Raw genomic sequence first — 19751 nt, 5'->3', positions numbered from 1 at the left:
TGGTGCTCACTTGCCGGGCCTTGGGGAGAGGCGGATTAGGCTAGTTATTGTGAGTGATCACAGTTCTTCAGGGGTTATTAAATGCAGTAGAGCTGGCAGGATGTTCCCTAGATTCTCTCACCTTTGTGCTTGAATTTATTTTAAAATCTAGTTTTTATTCTTCAGCAAGATGTAGGCAAATATCATGTTATGCTCTTCCTCTGAATCATTACCCCACTCCCCACTTGCGGGTAATTGATGAGTTTTTAGTGCTTCTGACTTTATGTGCAGAAGTGTTTATAGTGTTGTGTTGAGAACAACCTGGCTCTTCTATACTTTTATCAACTCTATTGGTTGATATTCTTTAACACAAAGTAATTTGTGTTTAGTTTTTTTTTTTTGGTTTTTTGAGACACGGTTTCTCTGTGTAGCCCTGGCTGTCCTGGAACTCACTCTGTAGACCAGACCAGGCTGGCCTCGAACTCAGAAGTCCACCTATTTCTGCCTCCCAAGTGCTGGAATTAAAGGCATGTGCCACCACTACCCGGCTGAAGACTTGATTGTTAAATTGGCCTTTTATTCTGGAATACTTGAATTTTAATACCTTTATGTTTCTATTATCTATATACTCATTTCTTCCTTTTTTCTTGTTGCTGCTCATGGGGATTGTTGGTTGAGCCTGGTAACACCAAATGTTTCTACAGAGCCGTCTGATTTCTTCTGTGACTTGATACCAGGTTTCTTTGAATGCTTGTATTTAAGTACAAGCTGGGATAAATTCTGTGTTTCAAATAGATGGCTAGCATGTTGATGTGTTTTGTGGTTTTAAGTTGGAAATTTTGTGTTTTACTAATGTATTTATTTTTAAAGGGAGATTTAAAATGTATAAAACAACAATGGGATTTGCCTAAATGCAACTAGTTGAAAATTCTCACCTTGACAACGTAGAAAGGTTATTGTAATTGCTGTGTACCTGGCATCACAGGCTACTGTGTTCATCACCCTTCAAAAAGAAGCTCTCTGTCCCCATCCCATTGTGAGGTAGCTTCCTGCGTTAGGCAGACACAGCCTTAGAAACTCTAAACTATGTGAACAAGAATGAAATTTCATATTTTGATCTTGAATTTGTTTATATACAAAATTTTACTTTTAGGGTATTACCTACAGTATTAACAAACATTTGTAATTCCATTAACAAATAAGTTTCCTAACTTATCATTTCCCCCGGCTCTTGTTCATATATATTACTTTACTGAAATTCATTTCTTCAGCCACTAGCTATTTAGAACCTGCTGTGTCAGGAACACTAGCAAAATAGCTCTGAACAAAGTAGATAAAAATTTCTTGTGGACATTTCATTCTAGAAATGCAGTGTGTGTAAAGGTGTGCTTTGTTTTCTTAGTTCACATATTTCAAATGTTTCTGTGCTCTTAACTTTGCTCTTATAGTTACTATAAACTCCCATGAAGCATCCTGTCTTGTTCTTGAACCATAGTTTACTTCAAATTTCTCCACTGGACATTTGAGTGAGTATTGTATGCCACAGTTTTTAAGAGACTGACTGTATTGCTTTGAGCATCCTTATGGATATAGTCTTATGTCTCTTAGGCTTTGTCCATAGCCTGGATGACTGGTCATAGGATTAGGTTGTTTTTGCCATTTAATATAATGTCACCCTAATCAAGTCCCTCAAAATTGCTAAGCTTCAGTTTGTAATACTTCATTCACACCATTAAATGTGATTATGGGCGTAAAATGGTTGGCACCTAAGTATTCTAATAAACATTGTTTCATTATCAGTAGGGTGAGGATGGAGCAATGAACATGTTTGCATGGTGACTGTGGTTCCTTAAAAATGCATTCTCCCAGCTGGGCTGAGGTGGCACAAGCCTTTAATCCCTGCACTCAGAAGGCAGAGACAAGCAGCTTTCAGCCTGGTCTACAAAGTTCCAGGGCAGTAAAGGGTACATAGAGAAACCCTTGTCTCAAAACAAAACAAAAAAGTATTCTCAGGATGCTTGGGGTTGTATCGAGATCTCACTGAGGAAGTTTCCTGGTGTGTGTATGGTATTAGGTTATATATTTTGGTTTCTTTTACTTTGGCCTAGAACCCATTCTACCTTCTTAAAACGACAGTGAAAAAACAAATGAATTTAGAGGGAAAGGTAGCTGGTTCCTCAATGCTTTTGGTCTACAGCCATGCTTTGGTCTGCTTTGGTTAACACCATTAACTAGCAAAATACTTAGTGGATTTGGTGATCCTTGATACCAAAGACACTACTTAATTTTCTTCTGGCTTTTGTATGTTTCTGATTAGCTCTTTGTTTTTCACCTTTGTCTCTGTCTCCATTAATCTAGGAAAAACTTGGGAGACTTGAGTTTTCTGCCCAAGAGGAGGAAGAAATAGGAAAGACTGAACAAGGTGCAGATTCAAAAAGCAAGAAGCTTCTGCCACTTCTGAACTATGTCTTCTCAGCATTATTACTTAAATTGAATGAAAACATGGGATCTGTTTCTTTTCTTTGGAGTATAACTCTTTATGAGCACACGTTTTCACAGTGATAGCCTTGAGTTCTCCAGCCTTAGAAGAGAAATACAAATGGGATAAGTGTAGGAGGAGCTAAGATGGGAGGAGTAAGGAGAGGAAGAGGAGGAAGAGGAGGAACTAGAGAGCAGAGATGTAGGAGGATGAAGAGCCATGAAGGTATGGAGAGCAGTCCCTGGTAACAACTTATATTTAGGTTAGCTAATTGGGAAATACCTCTAATCGTATGGGCATCTTGTTATTGAGCATTACCAAAATATTTTTTTTATACAAAGGCTTTATATATTTGGTAATGCTCAATAACAAGATGCCCACATAATCAGAGGTGTTACCCAATACCCGACCTAGATATATCAACTGCCTTTGACTACTAGAGACAGGTGCACATCCGCTTCCATGTTCCCCTCTCTCTGGTGCTTTCCCCCCTAGCTCCGCCTCTTCCTTCTCCTCTTCCTTTCCTTCCTCCTCCTCTTCCTCTCCTTACTCCTCCTCTTCTTCTCCTTACTCCTCCCACCTTAGCTCCTCCTAACTTTCAAGAAAAATATCCTGCTACAGATAAGAATTTGTTTGGAAATAGAACAGGGGTGGCTGGGAACAAAATGTCTATCTAGAAGCATTGACTAGCAGTTTAGTTTCTTTATTCCTTTCTCCTCTCTTCTTTCCCTCTCCCTCTCTTCTTTTTTAAAAAATGTGTTTTATTTATTTAGTATGCATGTGCAGGGACCTTTACCAATAGAACTGTCCTGTCAGCTTTTTTTTTGTTTATAAGTGTTTTTTGAGATTAGGTCTCATGTAGTTCAAGGTGGCCTCAAACTTGCTATGCAGCTAACAGTCTTGAATTTCTGACCCCTCTGCTCCCTACTTGGAAGAGTTGCAATTACCTCCTCCCTTCCCTCCCTCCTCCTTTCTCTCTCTTTTTCTTTCTTTCTAGCTGTGAGTTCAAATTCATGGCAGTCTTCCTACCGTGGCTTCCTAAGTTCTAGGATTATAAGCATGAGCCTCCACATCTGGCTTCTGGGTATATGCATGGAGGCCAGAGGTTGATATTCGATGTCTTTCTACTATTGTTCTTTACTGTTTTGAGACAGCATCTTGCTAGGTCTCTATCTCAGGGTTTCTCTTCCTACAATGAAATGCCATGACCAAAATGCAAGTTGCAAATGAAAGAGTTCATTTGGCTTATGTTTCCACATTGTAGTACATCATTGAAGGAAGCCCGGACAGGAACCAGACAGGCAGGACTCTGAAGGCAGGAGCTGATCCTGAGGCCGTGAGGGGGCAATGCTTAGTGGCTTGCTCCACCTACTTTCTTACTGAAGGAGTATCAGCCCAGGGATGGTACCACCCACAATGGGCTGGGCCCTTCCCCTTCAGTCACAAATTAACAAAATGCTTTATAGAGAGACATTTTCTTAATTGAGTTTCCCTCCTTTCAGGTGACTTTAGCTTGGATCAAGTTGACATAAAACTATCCAGCACAGTCTCACTATGTAGCTAGTCTTAGCTGACCTAGAATTCACTACGTAGATCAAGGCATTAAACTGCCTGCCTGTGTCTCCCAAATTCACTTTAGTTTTCAAGCTGTTTCCACTAGACTGGATCTGCTTGCTTCTCTGTTTTACCCTCTGTCCTCCAGCTCTGGGGTTATAAATAATGTACCCATATTCCTGTCCTTCAAAGGGTGCTGAGGATCTAAATTCATGTCCTTTGCATGGTAAGACCTTTACCTAGTGAGCCATCGTCCCCAGTCCCTTCTCTCTGTGTCCTTTCTCCTCCTGTCCCACACTGTTTCTGCTTTACTGTGAGCCTCCATGTGGGTGCTGCTAGGAATTGAACTGCCAGCTGGTCCTGGAAGAACAGCCAGTGTTACCCACTGAAGTCATCTCAAGCACTGAGATCTAGTTTTGTTTTGTTTTTCAGAGAGTTTCTCAGTGTAGCCCTGGCTCACCTCGAGCTCAGAGATCTGCCTACCTCTTTAAAGTGCTGGAATTAAAGGAGTGCACCACCACTGCTGGGCATGAGATCCAGTTTTTCTTTACACTTAAATTACTAATAAAAATGCCGTTAATCCCAAGACTCCTGAAGCAGGAACAATTGGATTTCTGAGTTCCAGGACAGCCAAAGTTACATAGTGAGACTTAAAAACAAATTTGAGATGCAAATCTAGTTTTACCTTAAAAACAGATGAGAAGTTTGGTTGGTTATTTTATGTTCCAAGACTGGGGTTGATAAGTGCACCAATTGAAAACTTGAGCCTGGTGTGGTGGTACATGTCCTTAATCCCACTCAGCACTAGGAAGGCAGAGGGAGGCGGGCGGGTCTCTGTGAGATTGAGTTCAGTACATCAAGGACTATGTAGAAAGACCCTGTCAAAAAAAGAAATGAGAACACTAAATGCTAGAACTTGTACTTTTGTATCTTCCTATTTGTAAACAGAAAATATACTTGTCAATGGTTTGTTTTCCATAAAGCCAGTGGGTGTGCTAAGCAGGGATGATGTAAGAGACTGTGGGTTCCAGCGTATGCTACATACAGAGTTAGTTTGGACAACAGGAACTGAAAACTTCATCCAGCAGTAGACTCTTCAGGAGGGAGGCCCAGGCCTTTATGTTAGAGTCAATGATTCAAGTTACTGAAGTGAGACAGGAGGACTTGCATGCATTGAAAGCTAAATATGGTATTGTCAGCATTCAAAATGAGCTGATTTTGTAGTCAGTGTGGGAGTTTGCTGTGAACTGCACAATTATGCTTATAAGTTGGTTAGACTTCCTGTAATCCTTTTTTATTACTTGTGTGTACATACATGATACAGGTGTTGCAATCAGAGACAAAAAATGACATCTTTCCTTCTGTTATGTGGGGCCTGGGAATCAAATTCAGGGAGAAAACACCCTTCAGCCACTGAACCATCTTGCTGGCTCCTTTTGTGATGTTTTTGATGTCTAAATGTAACTTCCTATTACTTTGTCAAGATAGAAGTAAGTTCTTATGCCCTTTATAATAGTAACAGGAAAGATGATAAATGCCTACAGTCATAACAGTATGTTTCAAAAGTTTTGAAATTGGGGTCTGGAAAAACAGTTCAGCAGTTAAGATCTTGCTTGTACTGCTCTTGCAGAACACCTAGTTTCAGAGCTCTACCTAGTTCAGTTTTAGCATCTTCATTTCAGCTCATAACAACCTGTAGCTAAGGTCCAAGGGATTCATGGAAACCTACATGCACATGCACATAGTCATACATACGTAATACCATATACACATAATTAAAAATGAGACTCTTCAAAGTGATCTTCTTGCCTCCATGTTCTAAATGCTGAGATTATAGACATGTGCCATCTAGCCTATAAATCTTTCCTGTATCTGTTGACATGGGGTGAGGAGGAAGATACTTTGTACATAACTCAGTTGGTAGGATGTTTGCCTTAGCATACACAAAGCTCTGGGTTCAGTCCTTCTCACATCACATAAAACCAGGGGTTGTGGCACAGGCTTTTGCCACACCTGGGAGTGTTTGCAAGATCTAGTAGAAACTTTTTTTTTCTTTTTTGTTTTTTTCGAGACAGGGTTTCTCTTTATAGCCTGGGCTGTCCTGGAACTCACTCTGTAGACCAGGCTGGCCTTGAACTCAGAAATCCACCTGCTTCTACCTCCCAAATGCTGAGATTAAAGGCATGCACCACCACTGCCCAGCTCCAATAGAAACTTTTTTTTTTTTTTTTTTTTTTTGGTTTTTCGAGACAGGGTTTCTCTGTATAGCCCGGGCTGTCCTGGAACTCACTCTGTAGACCAGGCTGGCCTCTAACTCAGAAATCCGCCTGCCTCTGCCTCCCGAGTGCTGGGATTAAAGGCGTGCGCCACCACCACCCGGCCAATAGAAACTTTTTAAAAATATATTTTAATTTTATGTGTATAAGTGTTTGGTCTGCATGTTAAGTCTATGTACCATGTATCTGGTGACCACGGAGGCCAGAAGAGAGCATTGGATCCCCTGATGTTGAAGTTAGAGGTGTTGTGAACTATCCAATGGGGGTGCTGGCAAAGCTGGATCTTCTGGAGGAGTAGCTAGTGGTTTTAACTGCTGATCCACCTCTCCAGCCCCACAAGGTGACGTCCCATTAAATGAAGAACTTGGCAAACAGGATATGGCAAAGGAATCTTATGGAACTATTTATAAGGGGCACAGGGAGCAGTTAGACTTTTAATGTAAAGCAGAAAAACTGCATAATCCAGGTGGCCATGGTGGTGTACATCTGTCATACCAGCATTGGCAGGCTATGCTGGTTTGAATGAAAATGGCTCCCATAGGCTAATAGGGAATGGCATTATTTGAAAGGATTGGGACGTGTTGGAGTAGATCTGGCCTTTTTGAAAGAAGTGTCACAGGGAGGAGAGGGGAGCTTTGAGGTTTCAGAAACTCAGGCCAGGCTCCTGAGTGGCTCACTGTTTTCTTCTGCTGCCTTTGGATTCAGATAATGACTTCTGCAGCATCCTCTCTGCCTGCCTGCTGCCATGCTTCCTGTCATGATAACAGTGATGTAAATCTCTTTAACTGTAAGCCAGCCCCAATTAAATGCTTTCCTTTATAAGAGTTGCCATGGTCATGGCATCTCTTCACAGCAATAAAACCCTATGGCAGAAGTTGGTACCAGGAACTGGGGTTTTGTTGTGATAGGCCTGACCTTGTTTTGCCTAGATGAATGTGGAACACTTAAGGACTTTGGACTAGGAAATCTAATAGAAAATTTAAGCTGGGATTGGTGGGCCATACTAGTAGGATCATGGAAGACAGTGGTGCTGAGGATGCTTGGACTGTGGGGGCCTGGCTCGAAAGGTTTCAGAGGAGAAGAGTGTTAGTGTGTGGTCTAGAGACTGTTCTTGTGATAACCTTGGAGAGAAAGCAGAAAAGCCATGCTGCTTGAGTTAAGACGTCTCAGAGTTGAGCCACATGGCAGACTGGGTGAGGCTTTAGAGGCAGGATAAGGAAGCTCAAAGTATCATCCTTAGGCTTTCTTTGGTCAGCATTTGAAAGGGGAGAAAGTAAATTTTTTTTTGAGTTAAAAGGTTAGTAGTGAAGACCTAAGTAAGAGGTTTTCCATAAACACTTCTGAATGTCTTTTGTGGTTTTGTTTGTTTCAGGCAGAAGGTCCTGTAACACAGGTTACACTCAAACTTAGGCAAGCAAGGCTATCGCTGAATTTCTTATCCTTCTGCCTCAGTCTCCTGAGAGCTAGGATTACAGGCCTGTGTGCTACCTGCCGAACCTGGTGTTACATTCCTGAAAATTGAACCCAAGGTTTCTAGCATACTAAGCAAGCACTCGACCAACTGAGCTACATTTTTAGCTCCTTTCAGTTGTGTTAAGTTTAAACAGATGCGAGGAGAGAGAAGGGGATGGAAGTATTTTTATTTTGGGGTCTACCTTAACAAAATTTAAAGGACTTTGCTTTAATTGCCCTTAAAAAAAAAATAGTGAGAAAGAAGGTTTAAATAAGTCTACTTCTGCTTCATACTCTACTCAATTTCTTTCTTTCTTTCTTTCTTTCTTTCTTTCTTTCTTTGTTTTTTTTTCCTCAATTTTTTTCATACACTATATATTTTGATCATATTCTTTTCCATATTTCTACTTCTATAGTGGTAAATCCACTGCAAATACTTCTGAGTAACCTATTCTATTGAAAATTTAAAGTGGCTTTTCTTGACTCCAAGCATTATGACTTATTGTCCTCGTTGACTTTTGCCTTTCAAGAACTCTGAGGTTCTCAGCTCTCCATCTCTCTTAGATAGGATTACTGTTGCTGTGATGAACACCATGACCAATAAGCAAGTAGAAGAGGAAGGGGTTTATTTGGTTTATGCTTATAGCTCTGTTCATCATCAAAAGAAGACAGGACAGGAACTGAAACAGGACAGGAACCTGGAAGCCCGAACTGATGCAGAGGCCATGGAGGGTGCTGCTTACTGGTTTGTTCAGCCTGTTTTCTCATAGAACCCAGAACCACCAGCCCAGGGGTAGCCCCACCCATAATGGGTTAGGCCTTTATCAGTCACTAATTTTTTGTTTGTTTGTTTTTTTGTTTTTTGAGATGGGGTTCTCTATGTAGCCCTGGCTGTCCTGGAACTCACTCTGTAGACCAGGCTGGTCTCTAACTCGGAAATCCACCTGCCTCTGCCTCCCAAGTGTTGGGATTAAAGGCGTGTGCCACCTCTGCCCGGCCCCTATCAGTCACTAATTAAGAAAGTGCCTTACAGCTGGATCTTATGGAGCCATTTTCCCAATTAAGATTCCCTAATTGCAGATAACTCTAGTTTTTATGTCAAGTTGACATAAAACCAGTACTGGGAAGGTCCTGGAGCCGCCTTTCATTCTGTTGGTTCTGAGTTTTACAGTTACTGGAGAGTTAACCACACACTGGTGGGTGGTAATAGCATACGGCCAGTGCTGACTCTTGCTGTGGGTGCTTAGGCCTGGCAGAAAGGGGGGCATTATTTAAAGAGCTTTGAGTCTGTTTCTTCCTGTTCATGAAGTTTACTGTAACAGAAAAAGATTCTGTGACTTAAGCCTAGCAAAGGGGATTGCTAAGGCAGTCTGTCCTCAGTACAGGTTGTTGGAATTTGTGACTCTCTTTAGAATATGTAAGCCTTTGGGTTATCCGCTCTCTGGAGAAGGCAGCAAAGGGATGGTGTGTCTAGTTAGTATTAGGTATGCTACCTTGTTGAAAGAGGCTAAACATTGAAATCATTTTTAGATAAATGGGTTGTGGTCACAAGAACAGGCTCATGTTTTTAGTCCTACTGTGTTCTGACACCTACAGCTCTCTTAACTGGACATGGCCTTCATTTGCTGAAATGGCAGCTATTGTATATGCCATTCCTCAGACATCTTTTTGGACATTAGAAGGAGCTGCAGTGACCTTTTGTACTAAGTGCTGTCCAGGAACTTTTCCATTGAATGCACCCTTAAAATACATCTGGAGACACAGTTGGTCACAAGTTGATGTTAGAATCGAGTAATGAATAAACAAGTTTCATTATTTTCCTCACTTTTGTAAAGTTAGGGATTGTTCATAATTTTTTTAAAAACCTCTCAGTAGAGTGCTTGCCTGCATGCACACACACCTCAATTTGATCCCCAGGATCACAAAAGCTAGGAATAGCGATAGACGCCTGTAATCCCATCAGTTGGGAGCCAGAGGCAGGAGGGTCAGGAGTTCAAAGGTCATCCTTGGCTATAGAACAAAAGGCCAGCCTGGGCTACATGAGACCCTGACTAAACAAACAAAAATCTCATGGTGAAGGAATAGTAACTTTACTTTTTTCTTATATTTTTTCATAAATCTTTTTGAGTGAAATCTTTGGGGTTTTGTGGATTGGTTTTTGTGGATTTTGTTTTTTAATGAATAGAGACCACAGTTGTCAGGAGTGAGTTAGGTTAGACCAGTTTACAATCTTCAAATTTGTGTATGTTACCAGATTTTGAAAGCATGTTTTATGTGGATGCCCCAATGAATTACGTGTCCCCACTCTCTCTGACGTCGTAAGAAAAGTGAATCGGAGCAGAGTTGTCAGCCTAAGAGCTGAGACAGGAGATGGGACGAGTAGGAGAACTTAAGGCTGGCTCATAGTAGACTTGGGGTGAAGCTCACCCTTGTCAGTGCCACACCTCTATCACCACTGTCACCAGTTTGCTGATTGCGCCCGATTCCTTCATCTCTCTGTGACCTTGTTTCCTCTCTTACCCCTTTATCTCCTCACGTGAGAGCCACATCATTGATCTTGATCTTGTTCAGTTTTCCTTTCCTACCCCAGGCCCAGAAGCCGGTTCACCTTTTCTTCATCTGGTCTGTCTAGTGAGTGACTATATTTTGTTAACAAATATGATTGGACCACAAAGTGGCTTAACTGGATGAGGCATGAAGACCTACTGGTGTAGCCTTAAAAGATTTCAGGCAGTTGGCAAGTAAGAATTCTAAATAAAAATTGAAACTACCACCTGTATTTTTTCAGGCCGTTGATGCTCACTGCCATCGGCTGCACCCTCCTTATGGCACTGGTAAGTGTGGGAAGGGCTGGTGACAGTTAGGGTGGGCTGCTGGCTTTATCTTTTCTGGGGGAAGTTTTTTAATTGCAAGTTTTGCTAACTATTTGTTTTTGAGGATAGACAGTTTGAGCTGTAGGTAACTGAAAGGAAGAAGCAGGTGATGATGGTCATGGATTTTCTTGACTGCTATCTGGAATAGCCATTACTCAGTATGTGCCTTGATTCCTGCATACAACTAGTGTGTTCTATACGTTAATGCTTTGAACACTAAACATCCTACCCAAGTGTTCTAAGATGTCAGGTAATACTTTGTACTTTCTAGAAATTCCTTTAGGAATTTGTTCCCAAGATACATACTTGGCTCTTACAAGAGAGGTCCTGAATGTCATTTGTGCTTTGTGGTTCCTTAAGGAGCAAGATTTATCTTCCTTGGTATTTTTAGTTCTCTGTAGGCAAGAGATGCAAATGTTTACTCAAGTAATTAAAATTTCAATAATGGCTTGCTTGAATTTGTGAGGAGGTTGCAATTTGGTGGGAACTGTGGTGTTATTTACTAACAGCCTTGAGGTGAAGTTGGAATTTGGAACTTGTGGTTGAAAAATAATTTTACTAAAGTATTCTCTCTTTTTGAGAATCTAGTGGTGCCAGCACTCAGGAGGCAGGTCTCTGTGAGTTCTAGATCAGCCTGGTCTACAGAGTGAGTTCTAGGACAGCCAGGGCTACACAGAGAAACCCTGTATTGAACCCCCCCACCCCCCACACACAAAGAACGTAGTGGTGAAAAGACACTGAATAAAATTGAAAACTAGACTAGGGCAGTGAGTCACAGAGTTGTTTCTATGCCCAGAACCAAATTGCTATTCAATATGGTTTATCTATTCTATAAGACAAATGTTACTGTCGTGGTTACTCTTCTGTTGCTGTGAAGAGACCTCATGACTATGGCAACTCGTATAAAAGAGAACATTTAACTGGGACGAAGAGTGTCAGAAGTTTCGAAGGTTCTCCTCATGGCAGGAAGCGTGCTGACATGCAGGCAAACACGGGGCTGGAGAATTTGCTGAGTGGTGTACCTCCATTGGAAGAGAGAGACTGTGCTTGGAATGGGCTTTTTGAAAACTCAGGGCCCACCCTCAGTGACATACTTTCTCCAACAAGGCCACACCTCCTAATCCTTTTGAATTGTGCTACTTTCTGGTGACCGAGTATTCAACTCTGAGATTATGGGGGCCATTCTTATTCAAACCACCATAGTTACCAAGATAAGTTTCCATCCTGAGCTGGCTGTTTAACTTTATTTTGATCATCTCTAAAATTCTTAGCTTATGAGGGAATGAGTCTCTAGAACAGCAGTTCTTAACCAGTGGGTCGTGACAGGTTTAGCAAACCTCTATCCAAAAATAATTTTCATTATGATTCATAACTGTAGCAAAATTACAGTTATGAAGTAGCAATGAAAATAATTTTATGGTTGGGGATCACCACAGCATGCAGAACGGTATTAAAGGATCACAGCATTAGGAAGGTTGGGAACTCCTTATTCTAGAACAGCTTATGAAATGGTGAGGCTATAGGCTTTTGTGCTGTTAGCCTTGTTTGGAACTACTTGCTGATTGATAATAGCAACTAAAGTATTTGTCTCAGTGAGGAAATCTTAATGATGCATACCTAAATCCTGAATTTCCCTGTGGTCTCTGCTCTTCATCCAGCACTCCTGCTTTTGAAGTATTAATAAAATCGAGTGGCACAGTCACTTGATTCTTTAAAACCAGAAAGGAAAACTTGACTCCCATACTGCTGCCTACTTCTGTAGGTCTCTCTGTGAGTGTCACCAAGTGACATTGCTGAACATGTTTGAAAGTCTGTGGTACATAGGTAACTTCAATTCCCTTTACAAACACAGGCTATAAAGGATGTTGTTAGATGTTTGTCTGTTACCTTTGGGAAGTACTGATGATCAGAAACACTCATTTTGACACATGTAAAGTAAATGTTTTTTAAAATAAAGATCTGGAGATGCTGCATTGGCTTGAGGCCTATAGGCAATGCAGAGTATTATATAGGGTATATGGCAGCAAACGACAGGAGTGTCCTTGAGGTTGGAAGGAAAGGTTCCTATCAGCATTTGGTCCATCTTGTTATAGGTATTGAGGGCTCAGAGAAAAGGGGAAGAAAGGCAGGAAAGATGGACTGTAGTTGATTTCTTCTCTAACCCCATTGTTTAGTCTATGAAATGTTCTTCAAACCATGTGAAAATTAAGGGTATGCCTACCCTACCCCCTTTTTTTCTTGTTTATGGTATGTTCATATGCATGCATGTACACTTCACAGTGTGTATGGGTTGTATGTGTGTGTGAGAGCATTACTGTGGAGACAAGAGGTCCCAGTATTCTTCCTTATGTGTAGTTAGGGTCTTTGAATTCAGAGTTTGTTAATCAGTATGCCCTTGGTATCCCATGTCTGGGCCTCTTGAGGATGCTGGGAGTATAGGCAAGCTGTCAAGCCTATTCCACACTTAAAAGGGTGCTGGAGGTCCAAACTCTGGTCTTCATACTTGCTTGGGAAGCACTTTATCCATTGAACACTCTGCTCAGTGGCCTTCTTCTCACTCTCCAGTGAAGTGCCAATGTTGGCTCAATTCTTCTTCCCTGCTTTTGCAGTCAGTTTTTTCCTAGCTCCAAGTAAAATGGTCTGATTTTGGGGTGTGTGTGTGTGTGTGTGTTTCCACACTGAGTGTGGTTTAGGCACAAATATGCTAGATCACAGATAGGCCAATAAGCAAACTAACCTGATAAGACATTCCTTGTGAAACATTGAGTGACTTTGAGGATGTGACAAGTTGGAAGCAAAATAGTCAATGGAACATCTTAGAAGGCTTGGTCAGGTAAATTGTAGTAGAGCCAGTGAAAATTACATGACCTTCTAGAATTTATAATATATAATCAGTTAACCTTTGTTTAAAACTGTTAAAATGCTAGCTAGGATGGTGGCATATACCTACATTCCAGCACTCAGGAGGTGGAGGCAGAAGAATCAGTTTACATTCAAAGCCAGCTGGTATACATGCAAAGTTCTAGTCTCAGCATAGGTAGAATGACATAACAAGACCATGTTGGAGAGTTGACTCAGTTGTTTAAAGCCCTGAATGCCCTTCTTGATCCTGGATTCAGTATCAGCGCCCACATGGCAGCTCACACCAGTTCCAAGAGATCTGATGCCTTCTTCTGGCCTCCTTGGTTACCAGTCATACAAGTGCTGTGCAAACACACATGAAAGCAATGTATCCCAGACCAGAACATTATAAAATAAAATTTAAAAGAAACAAAAAAAAAAATAGGACTGGCAAGATTACCCATTGGGTAAAGACACTTTGCTGCATAAACCTGGCCATGACCCAGATTAGATCCCTGAAACTGACCTAAAGTAAAGATAAGCTGGGAGTGGTGGCACACACGTTTAATCCCACCCAGCACTTGGAAGGCAGAGACAGGAAAGTCTATGAAAAGCCCACCTGGTCTACACAGTAGTGAGCTCCAGAATAGTAAGTAAGACCCTGTCTTTAAAAAAAATAAATAAATAAAATAGCCGGGCGGTGGTGGCGCACGCCTTTAATCCCAGCACTTGGGAGGCAGAGGCAGGTGGATTTCTGAGTTCGAGGCCAGCCTGGTCTACAGAGTGAGTTCCAGGACAGCCAGGGCTACACAGAGAAACCCTGTCTCAAAAAACCAAAAAAAAAAAAAAAAAAAAAAACAAAGTAAAATAAAGTGATAAAGTATATAAATATACTTTTCTTGTTAAGGTATAAAAATGCAAGTTCCTTTTCTAGTACTGTGGATAAGTAGAATGTGTTTGTAATGATAACTCTGCTTAGCTGTTACTGAGTGGGCCGGGGAGGATGTGTGTGTGCTATAGTTCTTTGGAATAGTAGACACTCTAACAAAAAATAAACAGTGAATATACAAGTACAAGACAAAGGCAAAGGAGACTTGAATACTCTAGCAGTATTCAGAAGGGATCACATTTGAAGCAGTCCACTCTGCTTTGATGAGGCCTTGTCTTACGAGAACACTGACACAGTGTCATCCTGAACAGCAAACCTATTTTTCGGTGAATCCACTCAGCTAGCTGTGTCTGAATAGGACTGATAAGTAGCCACTGTCTTTGGAGGAAGTTCTAACCTCCCTGTGTCCGTCCCTATATGTGTGAAAGAGCCTCTGAGTGCATGGTCTGCAGTGCATATCTCCACATATCTTAATCATTGCTGGAGTCATCTAAGTATTCAGTAAAGCACAGTAAATTTCTACTGTTTATTCAGTGTGACTAGCCATCATTCCTGGGTTTTTTCTCATCTTCCTGCACGGGCTCGATACCATCCTTAAAGAGTCAGTAGTTACAGCCAGACATTACATTATTAAACAACCTGCTTGGCCTGTGGTGGCACCCATCTTTAATCCCTGCACCAGGGAGGCAGAGGGGAAGCCATCCTGGTCTACAGAGTGAGTTCCAAGACAGTCAGGGTTATACAGAGAAATCTGGTCTCTAAAAACGAACAATGAAGCAAGTGGCTATTGTTATGTAGGCTGTTCTGTGAGGGATGTTGAGTATGTTCTGAGCCTCCCGATGAGGTCCTCTTTTCCTATATGGGATTAGTAGTTTGAGTGGCTTCTAGTTCCAGAGTTGCTGTCTAGAGTTTGTCTTCTAACTTCTTTCATGAAACACTTAAAGGGTTTACATTGTCTCATCTTGGCCTGAACACCCTCTTTTAACATTACTATCATTGAGTATGGCGTGCGTGTGTGTGTGTGTGTGTGTGTGTGTGTGTGTGTGTGTGTGTGTGCACACACACCTGTGGGGATTTGCGGCCTGCTCATAAATGTCCTTCCCTCCACCCTGGTTTCCAGGGATGGACTCACGCTGTTGAAGTTTACACAGTGAAGAGTCACTTTACAGCTATCTCATCAGCCCAGTCAGGTTTTAACTCGATTTTTATTTTTGGAACATTTTCATGGAGCCCAGGCTTGCCTTGTACTTGCTATCTAGCCAGGACTTTGAATTCTTCTGATCCTCCCACCTGCTAGTAGGTATGTGCTACAATGCTTAACTTTATTGAAACTTCTTTTGTTTTTTTAAATATGGACTTTATGTGAAGCCCTGGCTAGCTTGGTACTCACTTAAGTAGTTCAAGCTAGCCTCAAACTCAGAAATTCTCCTGTCTCAGCCTTCTGAAGTACTATTTGGGACTACAGATGTGTGGTAGCATGTCCAGCTTTGCTTTATAGAAACTTTTATATAGGAATAAGTTAATACAGTTTTAAAGTGTTTCATTATACACTTTAATTTATAGTCTGTTCAACAATTACTATAAACTTAGTCACCCCCCCCCCAGGTGTGTGTGTGTGTGTGTGTGTGTGCTGGCCTTGAACTCACAGAGATCCACCTGTTTCTGCCTTCCTGAGTGCTGAGATTAAAGGCATGTGCCACCCCACCCAGCTTTGTTTTGTTTCTTGAGACCAGGCTTCACAATGTAGACCAGGCTAGCCTTGAATTCACAAAAATCTGCCTGCCTGCCTCTGCCTCTCAGTACTGGGATTTACTACCATACAGCCATTAACCCAGCTTTGAAACATCCATCATAAAAAACAAAATAAAAAAAGCCAGGTGGTGGTGGCGCACGCCTTTATTCCCAGCACTTGGGAGGCAGAGGCAGGCAGATTTCTGAGTTTGAGGCCAGCCTGGTCTACAGAGTGAGAGTGAGTTCCAGGACAGCCAGGACTACACAGAGAAACCCTGTCTCGAAAAAGAAACATCCATCATTCTAGAAGTTCCTTGTGTCTGCAATCAATCCCCACATTTAGCCCCAAGCAACTACTATTCTCTGCAACAATTTTGCCTCTTTTAGATATTTTATACAAATCAAATCATACAACACCCTTTTATTACCTGATTATTTCTCATGATTTTTTTTTAAATATTCTATGTATGTAATATACTGTAGCTGTCTTCAGACACACCAGAAGAAGGCATCAGAGCCCATTACAGATATTTGAGAGCCACCATGTGGTTGCTGGGAATTGAACTCAGAACCTCTGGAAGAGCAGTGAGTGCTCTTAACCACTGAGCCATCTCTCCAGCCCCTTCTTGTGATGCTTTTGAGGTTCATCTGTATTATATGCAATTAATGGGTTCTTTTTAGTTCCATATAATTATTTTCATAGTATAGATATACATTACATATCATAGATGTATTGCATCTATTCTATGGACAGTTACACTGTTTCTGAATTCTGGATGTTGCTATAATTATCCATGCCCTAGATTTATTGTGGACATTGCTTTCATTTTTTCTTGTGTAGATGTAGATACTTAGGAACAGCATTGCTGGGCTATATGGTAAATGTATGTTTAACATTTTAAGAAATTACCAAATTAGCCAGGTGTGGTGACACACACCTTAGCCTCAGCACTTTTCTGAAGGCAGAAGCAGGTGGATCTCAAGTTTGAGGCCAGCCTGGTCTACAGAGCATGTGCCAGGACTACACAAAAACTGTCTTGGAGTGAGGGCAGCAGGTGTAGAGTAGAGAGGGAGGGAGAAAAGTTAGGGGGGGGGGGCGGTTGGGCGGTTGGGCGGGCAAACCAAACTCTGTCTCTAGGTGGCTATTCTGCTTTGCATTCTATAAAAGCTCTAGTTTCTCTACATCACTAGGTGTTTCTAGTATTGTTTTAGATTCCCTAAGGATTTTCTGCTTAATTATTTTATTTGGGAATACATAGAATGTTTCTTCTTTTCCTATCTCCATCTTCATTTCTTTCTCTTGCTTTATTGTATTGTCTTGGGCCTGCAGCATGTTGTTAAATGGGAGTGCTACCCTGCTACTTCCGTAATGTTGAATGTAATACCCAATCAGGAACTGTGCTTTTACTCCCTGATTGGATGACATTTTTGTTTCTCTGTTTTAGTCTCCCATTTCCTCCCATTCCTATACAAGTATTGGATAGATAGTAAGTGCTAAATAAACTCCTAGTGTAGGGTTGATAGAGATCAGGTGTGGTGGGGCAGGCTTGGAATCCTAGCACTTAGGAACTTAGGAGGGGAAAGCTGGAGACCCAGGAGTTCTTCAGCTACTAGGGATTAGACCAACCTGGACTGCATGAGACTTTATATCAGAGCAGCAAAGCAACACTTTGGAGGCAGAGTTCCTGGTCACTCTCAACAAGACAGTACCACAATAGCAAAAGCAGGACATGATAGCATAGGCCTTAAGGCCAGTCAGGGTTACATAGTAAGAACTTCCCTCAAAAAAAAACAAAAATACACATGCGCGCGCGTACACACACACACACACACACACATCTAGTTTTAATGCTGAGTAGGGTGGCACATAACCTGTAACCCCAGCACTCTGGAAGTAGATGCTGGAGAGTCAGGAGTTCAGGCTAGACATGGCTACCTCGTGAATGTGAGGCACAGCGCACTGCGGGTGCAAGTGTGTGTCCATGTTTTTCTCTCATTTCCTTTACTGTTTTTTTGTTTGTTTGTTTTAAAAGATGTGAACTCATTATGTAGCCCTGGCTGTCCTGGAATGACCAGGCTTGCCCAGCATGTACAAGAGATCCATCATTGTCTACGTGCTGGCTGCTAGGGATAAAAAGTGCATGGAGCTGTGCCTGGGAGAAGCTCCTCTGGATTCAGCTGAAGATAGAGTGTCCTACTTACTGGCTCTTGGAAGCTGAACACATACAAAGTGTATTTGCTTTTTTAAAAGATTTTTTAAAAAAATGTGTGTGCATGTTTTTGCCTGTGTCTATATATATATGCATGATGTGTGTGCTAGTCCCCCTAAGAGGTCAGAAGAGAGTGTCAAATCCCCTGGAACTAGGATTACAGGTGCTTGTATGCCAACGTGTGGGTGATGGGAATAGAACCTAGGGCCTCTGTCAGAACAAGTGCTCTTAGAGTTTGGGTGTCTCTCCAGCTCCCAGGAGAACTAGTGACTGTGAAAGGTTTGGAGTAAACTGCTACATTCCTGGGGTATTAAAGAGCAGCAGTATGAATACTTGTTGATTTCATGAGAAAACTCACCTGCGTAACTGAGGCTGACTTTCATGTTCTTAGTTAGGATTTCTAGTGATGAAGAGACACCATGACAAAGGCAACTGTAATCAAGGAAAACATTTAATTGGGGCTGGCTTACAATTTCAGAGGTTTCATTTTTGTAATTGTGGGAAACATGGTGGTAAACATCGTGGTATACAGGCAGACATGCTGGAGAAGGAGCTGGAAGTTTTATGTCTTGATCCACAGACAGCAGAAAGAGACTGTGTGCCACACTGGGTGTAGCTTGAACATATATAATTTCAAAGCCTGATGCCGTAGTGACACACTTCCTCCAACAAGGTCACACCTCCTAGTAGTGCCACTGCCTGTGGTCCTCAACCTTCCAAATGCTGTGACCCTTTAGTATATAGTTCCTCATGTAGTAGTGACCCTAACCATTTGTTATTTCATTGCTACTTCATAACTAATTTTGCTACTGTTTTGAATTGTAGTGTAAATATCTATGTTCTTTGGTCTAAGACAAAGTGACCCCTATGATAGGTTTGTTTGACCCCCCCCCAAAAGGGGGTTAAACCACAGGTTGAAAGCCATTGATTTATACAAAACCATGTGTCAACAATCCCTCCAGGAAAAAGCACTACTGGGATGGAAGAAGATGGTGTTCTTAACAGGGGGTTAGTCTCCACCCAAATACTGATCAAATTCCTTCAGCTGCTTGAGAACCACTAGTATAGAGCCTTCTTTTAGATGGCTCTTCTGGATGAGATCCAGTCTTGCTACATTTTGTGAAAATTAATGGTTTCAAAATTTCATCAGATTCATAGTGGCTAATTGATGCAAGAGTTTTTGTGGACATGATATAGGCACTTCTTCCCCCACTTGTGATTTTTTTCAAGACAGGGTTTCTCTTTGTAACAGCCCTGGGTGTCTTGAAACTAGCTTTGTAAACCAGGCTAGCCTTGAATTCAGCCTGCATCTGCCTCATGAGTCCTGACCCTTTAGGCACCTTTCTTTTTTTTTTTTTTTTTTTTTTTTTTTTTAGGGGGGGTTTTTTTGTGTTACCCGGGGTGGCACAAAAAATCATTTTTAAAAACGGGGTAATTAAAGCATACACTGGTTTAAAAACATAGTTA

At 41.5% G+C, this 19751-nt stretch overlaps 1 protein-coding gene across 4 annotated transcripts in view; it reads left to right on the top strand.

Moving 5' to 3' along the window:
- Arih2 (ariadne RBR E3 ubiquitin protein ligase 2) overlaps positions 1 to 19751 on the top strand; it is a 54434-nt gene that overhangs the window by 12669 nt on the left and 22014 nt on the right. Inside the window, exon 4 of one of the 4 annotated variants that reach the window (XM_028756651.1) lies at positions 10529 to 10574. The exons of the other annotated variants lie outside the window; for them this stretch is intronic. Coding sequence (XP_028612484.1) covers positions 10536 to 10574 — 39 coding nt within the window. The 5' untranslated portion in view covers positions 10529 to 10535. The remainder of the gene's footprint in view (positions 1 to 10528; positions 10575 to 19751) is intronic. 4 annotated transcript variants of the gene reach the window in all.

Source organism: Grammomys surdaster, unplaced genomic scaffold, assembly GCF_004785775.1.
Source record: "Grammomys surdaster isolate TR1022 unplaced genomic scaffold, NIH_TR_1.0 126131, whole genome shotgun sequence".
NCBI lineage: Eukaryota > Metazoa > Chordata > Mammalia > Rodentia > Muridae > Grammomys > Grammomys surdaster.
The sequence above is the reverse complement of the archived record's forward strand: the minus strand, read 5'-3'. Positions and strand labels throughout refer to the sequence as shown.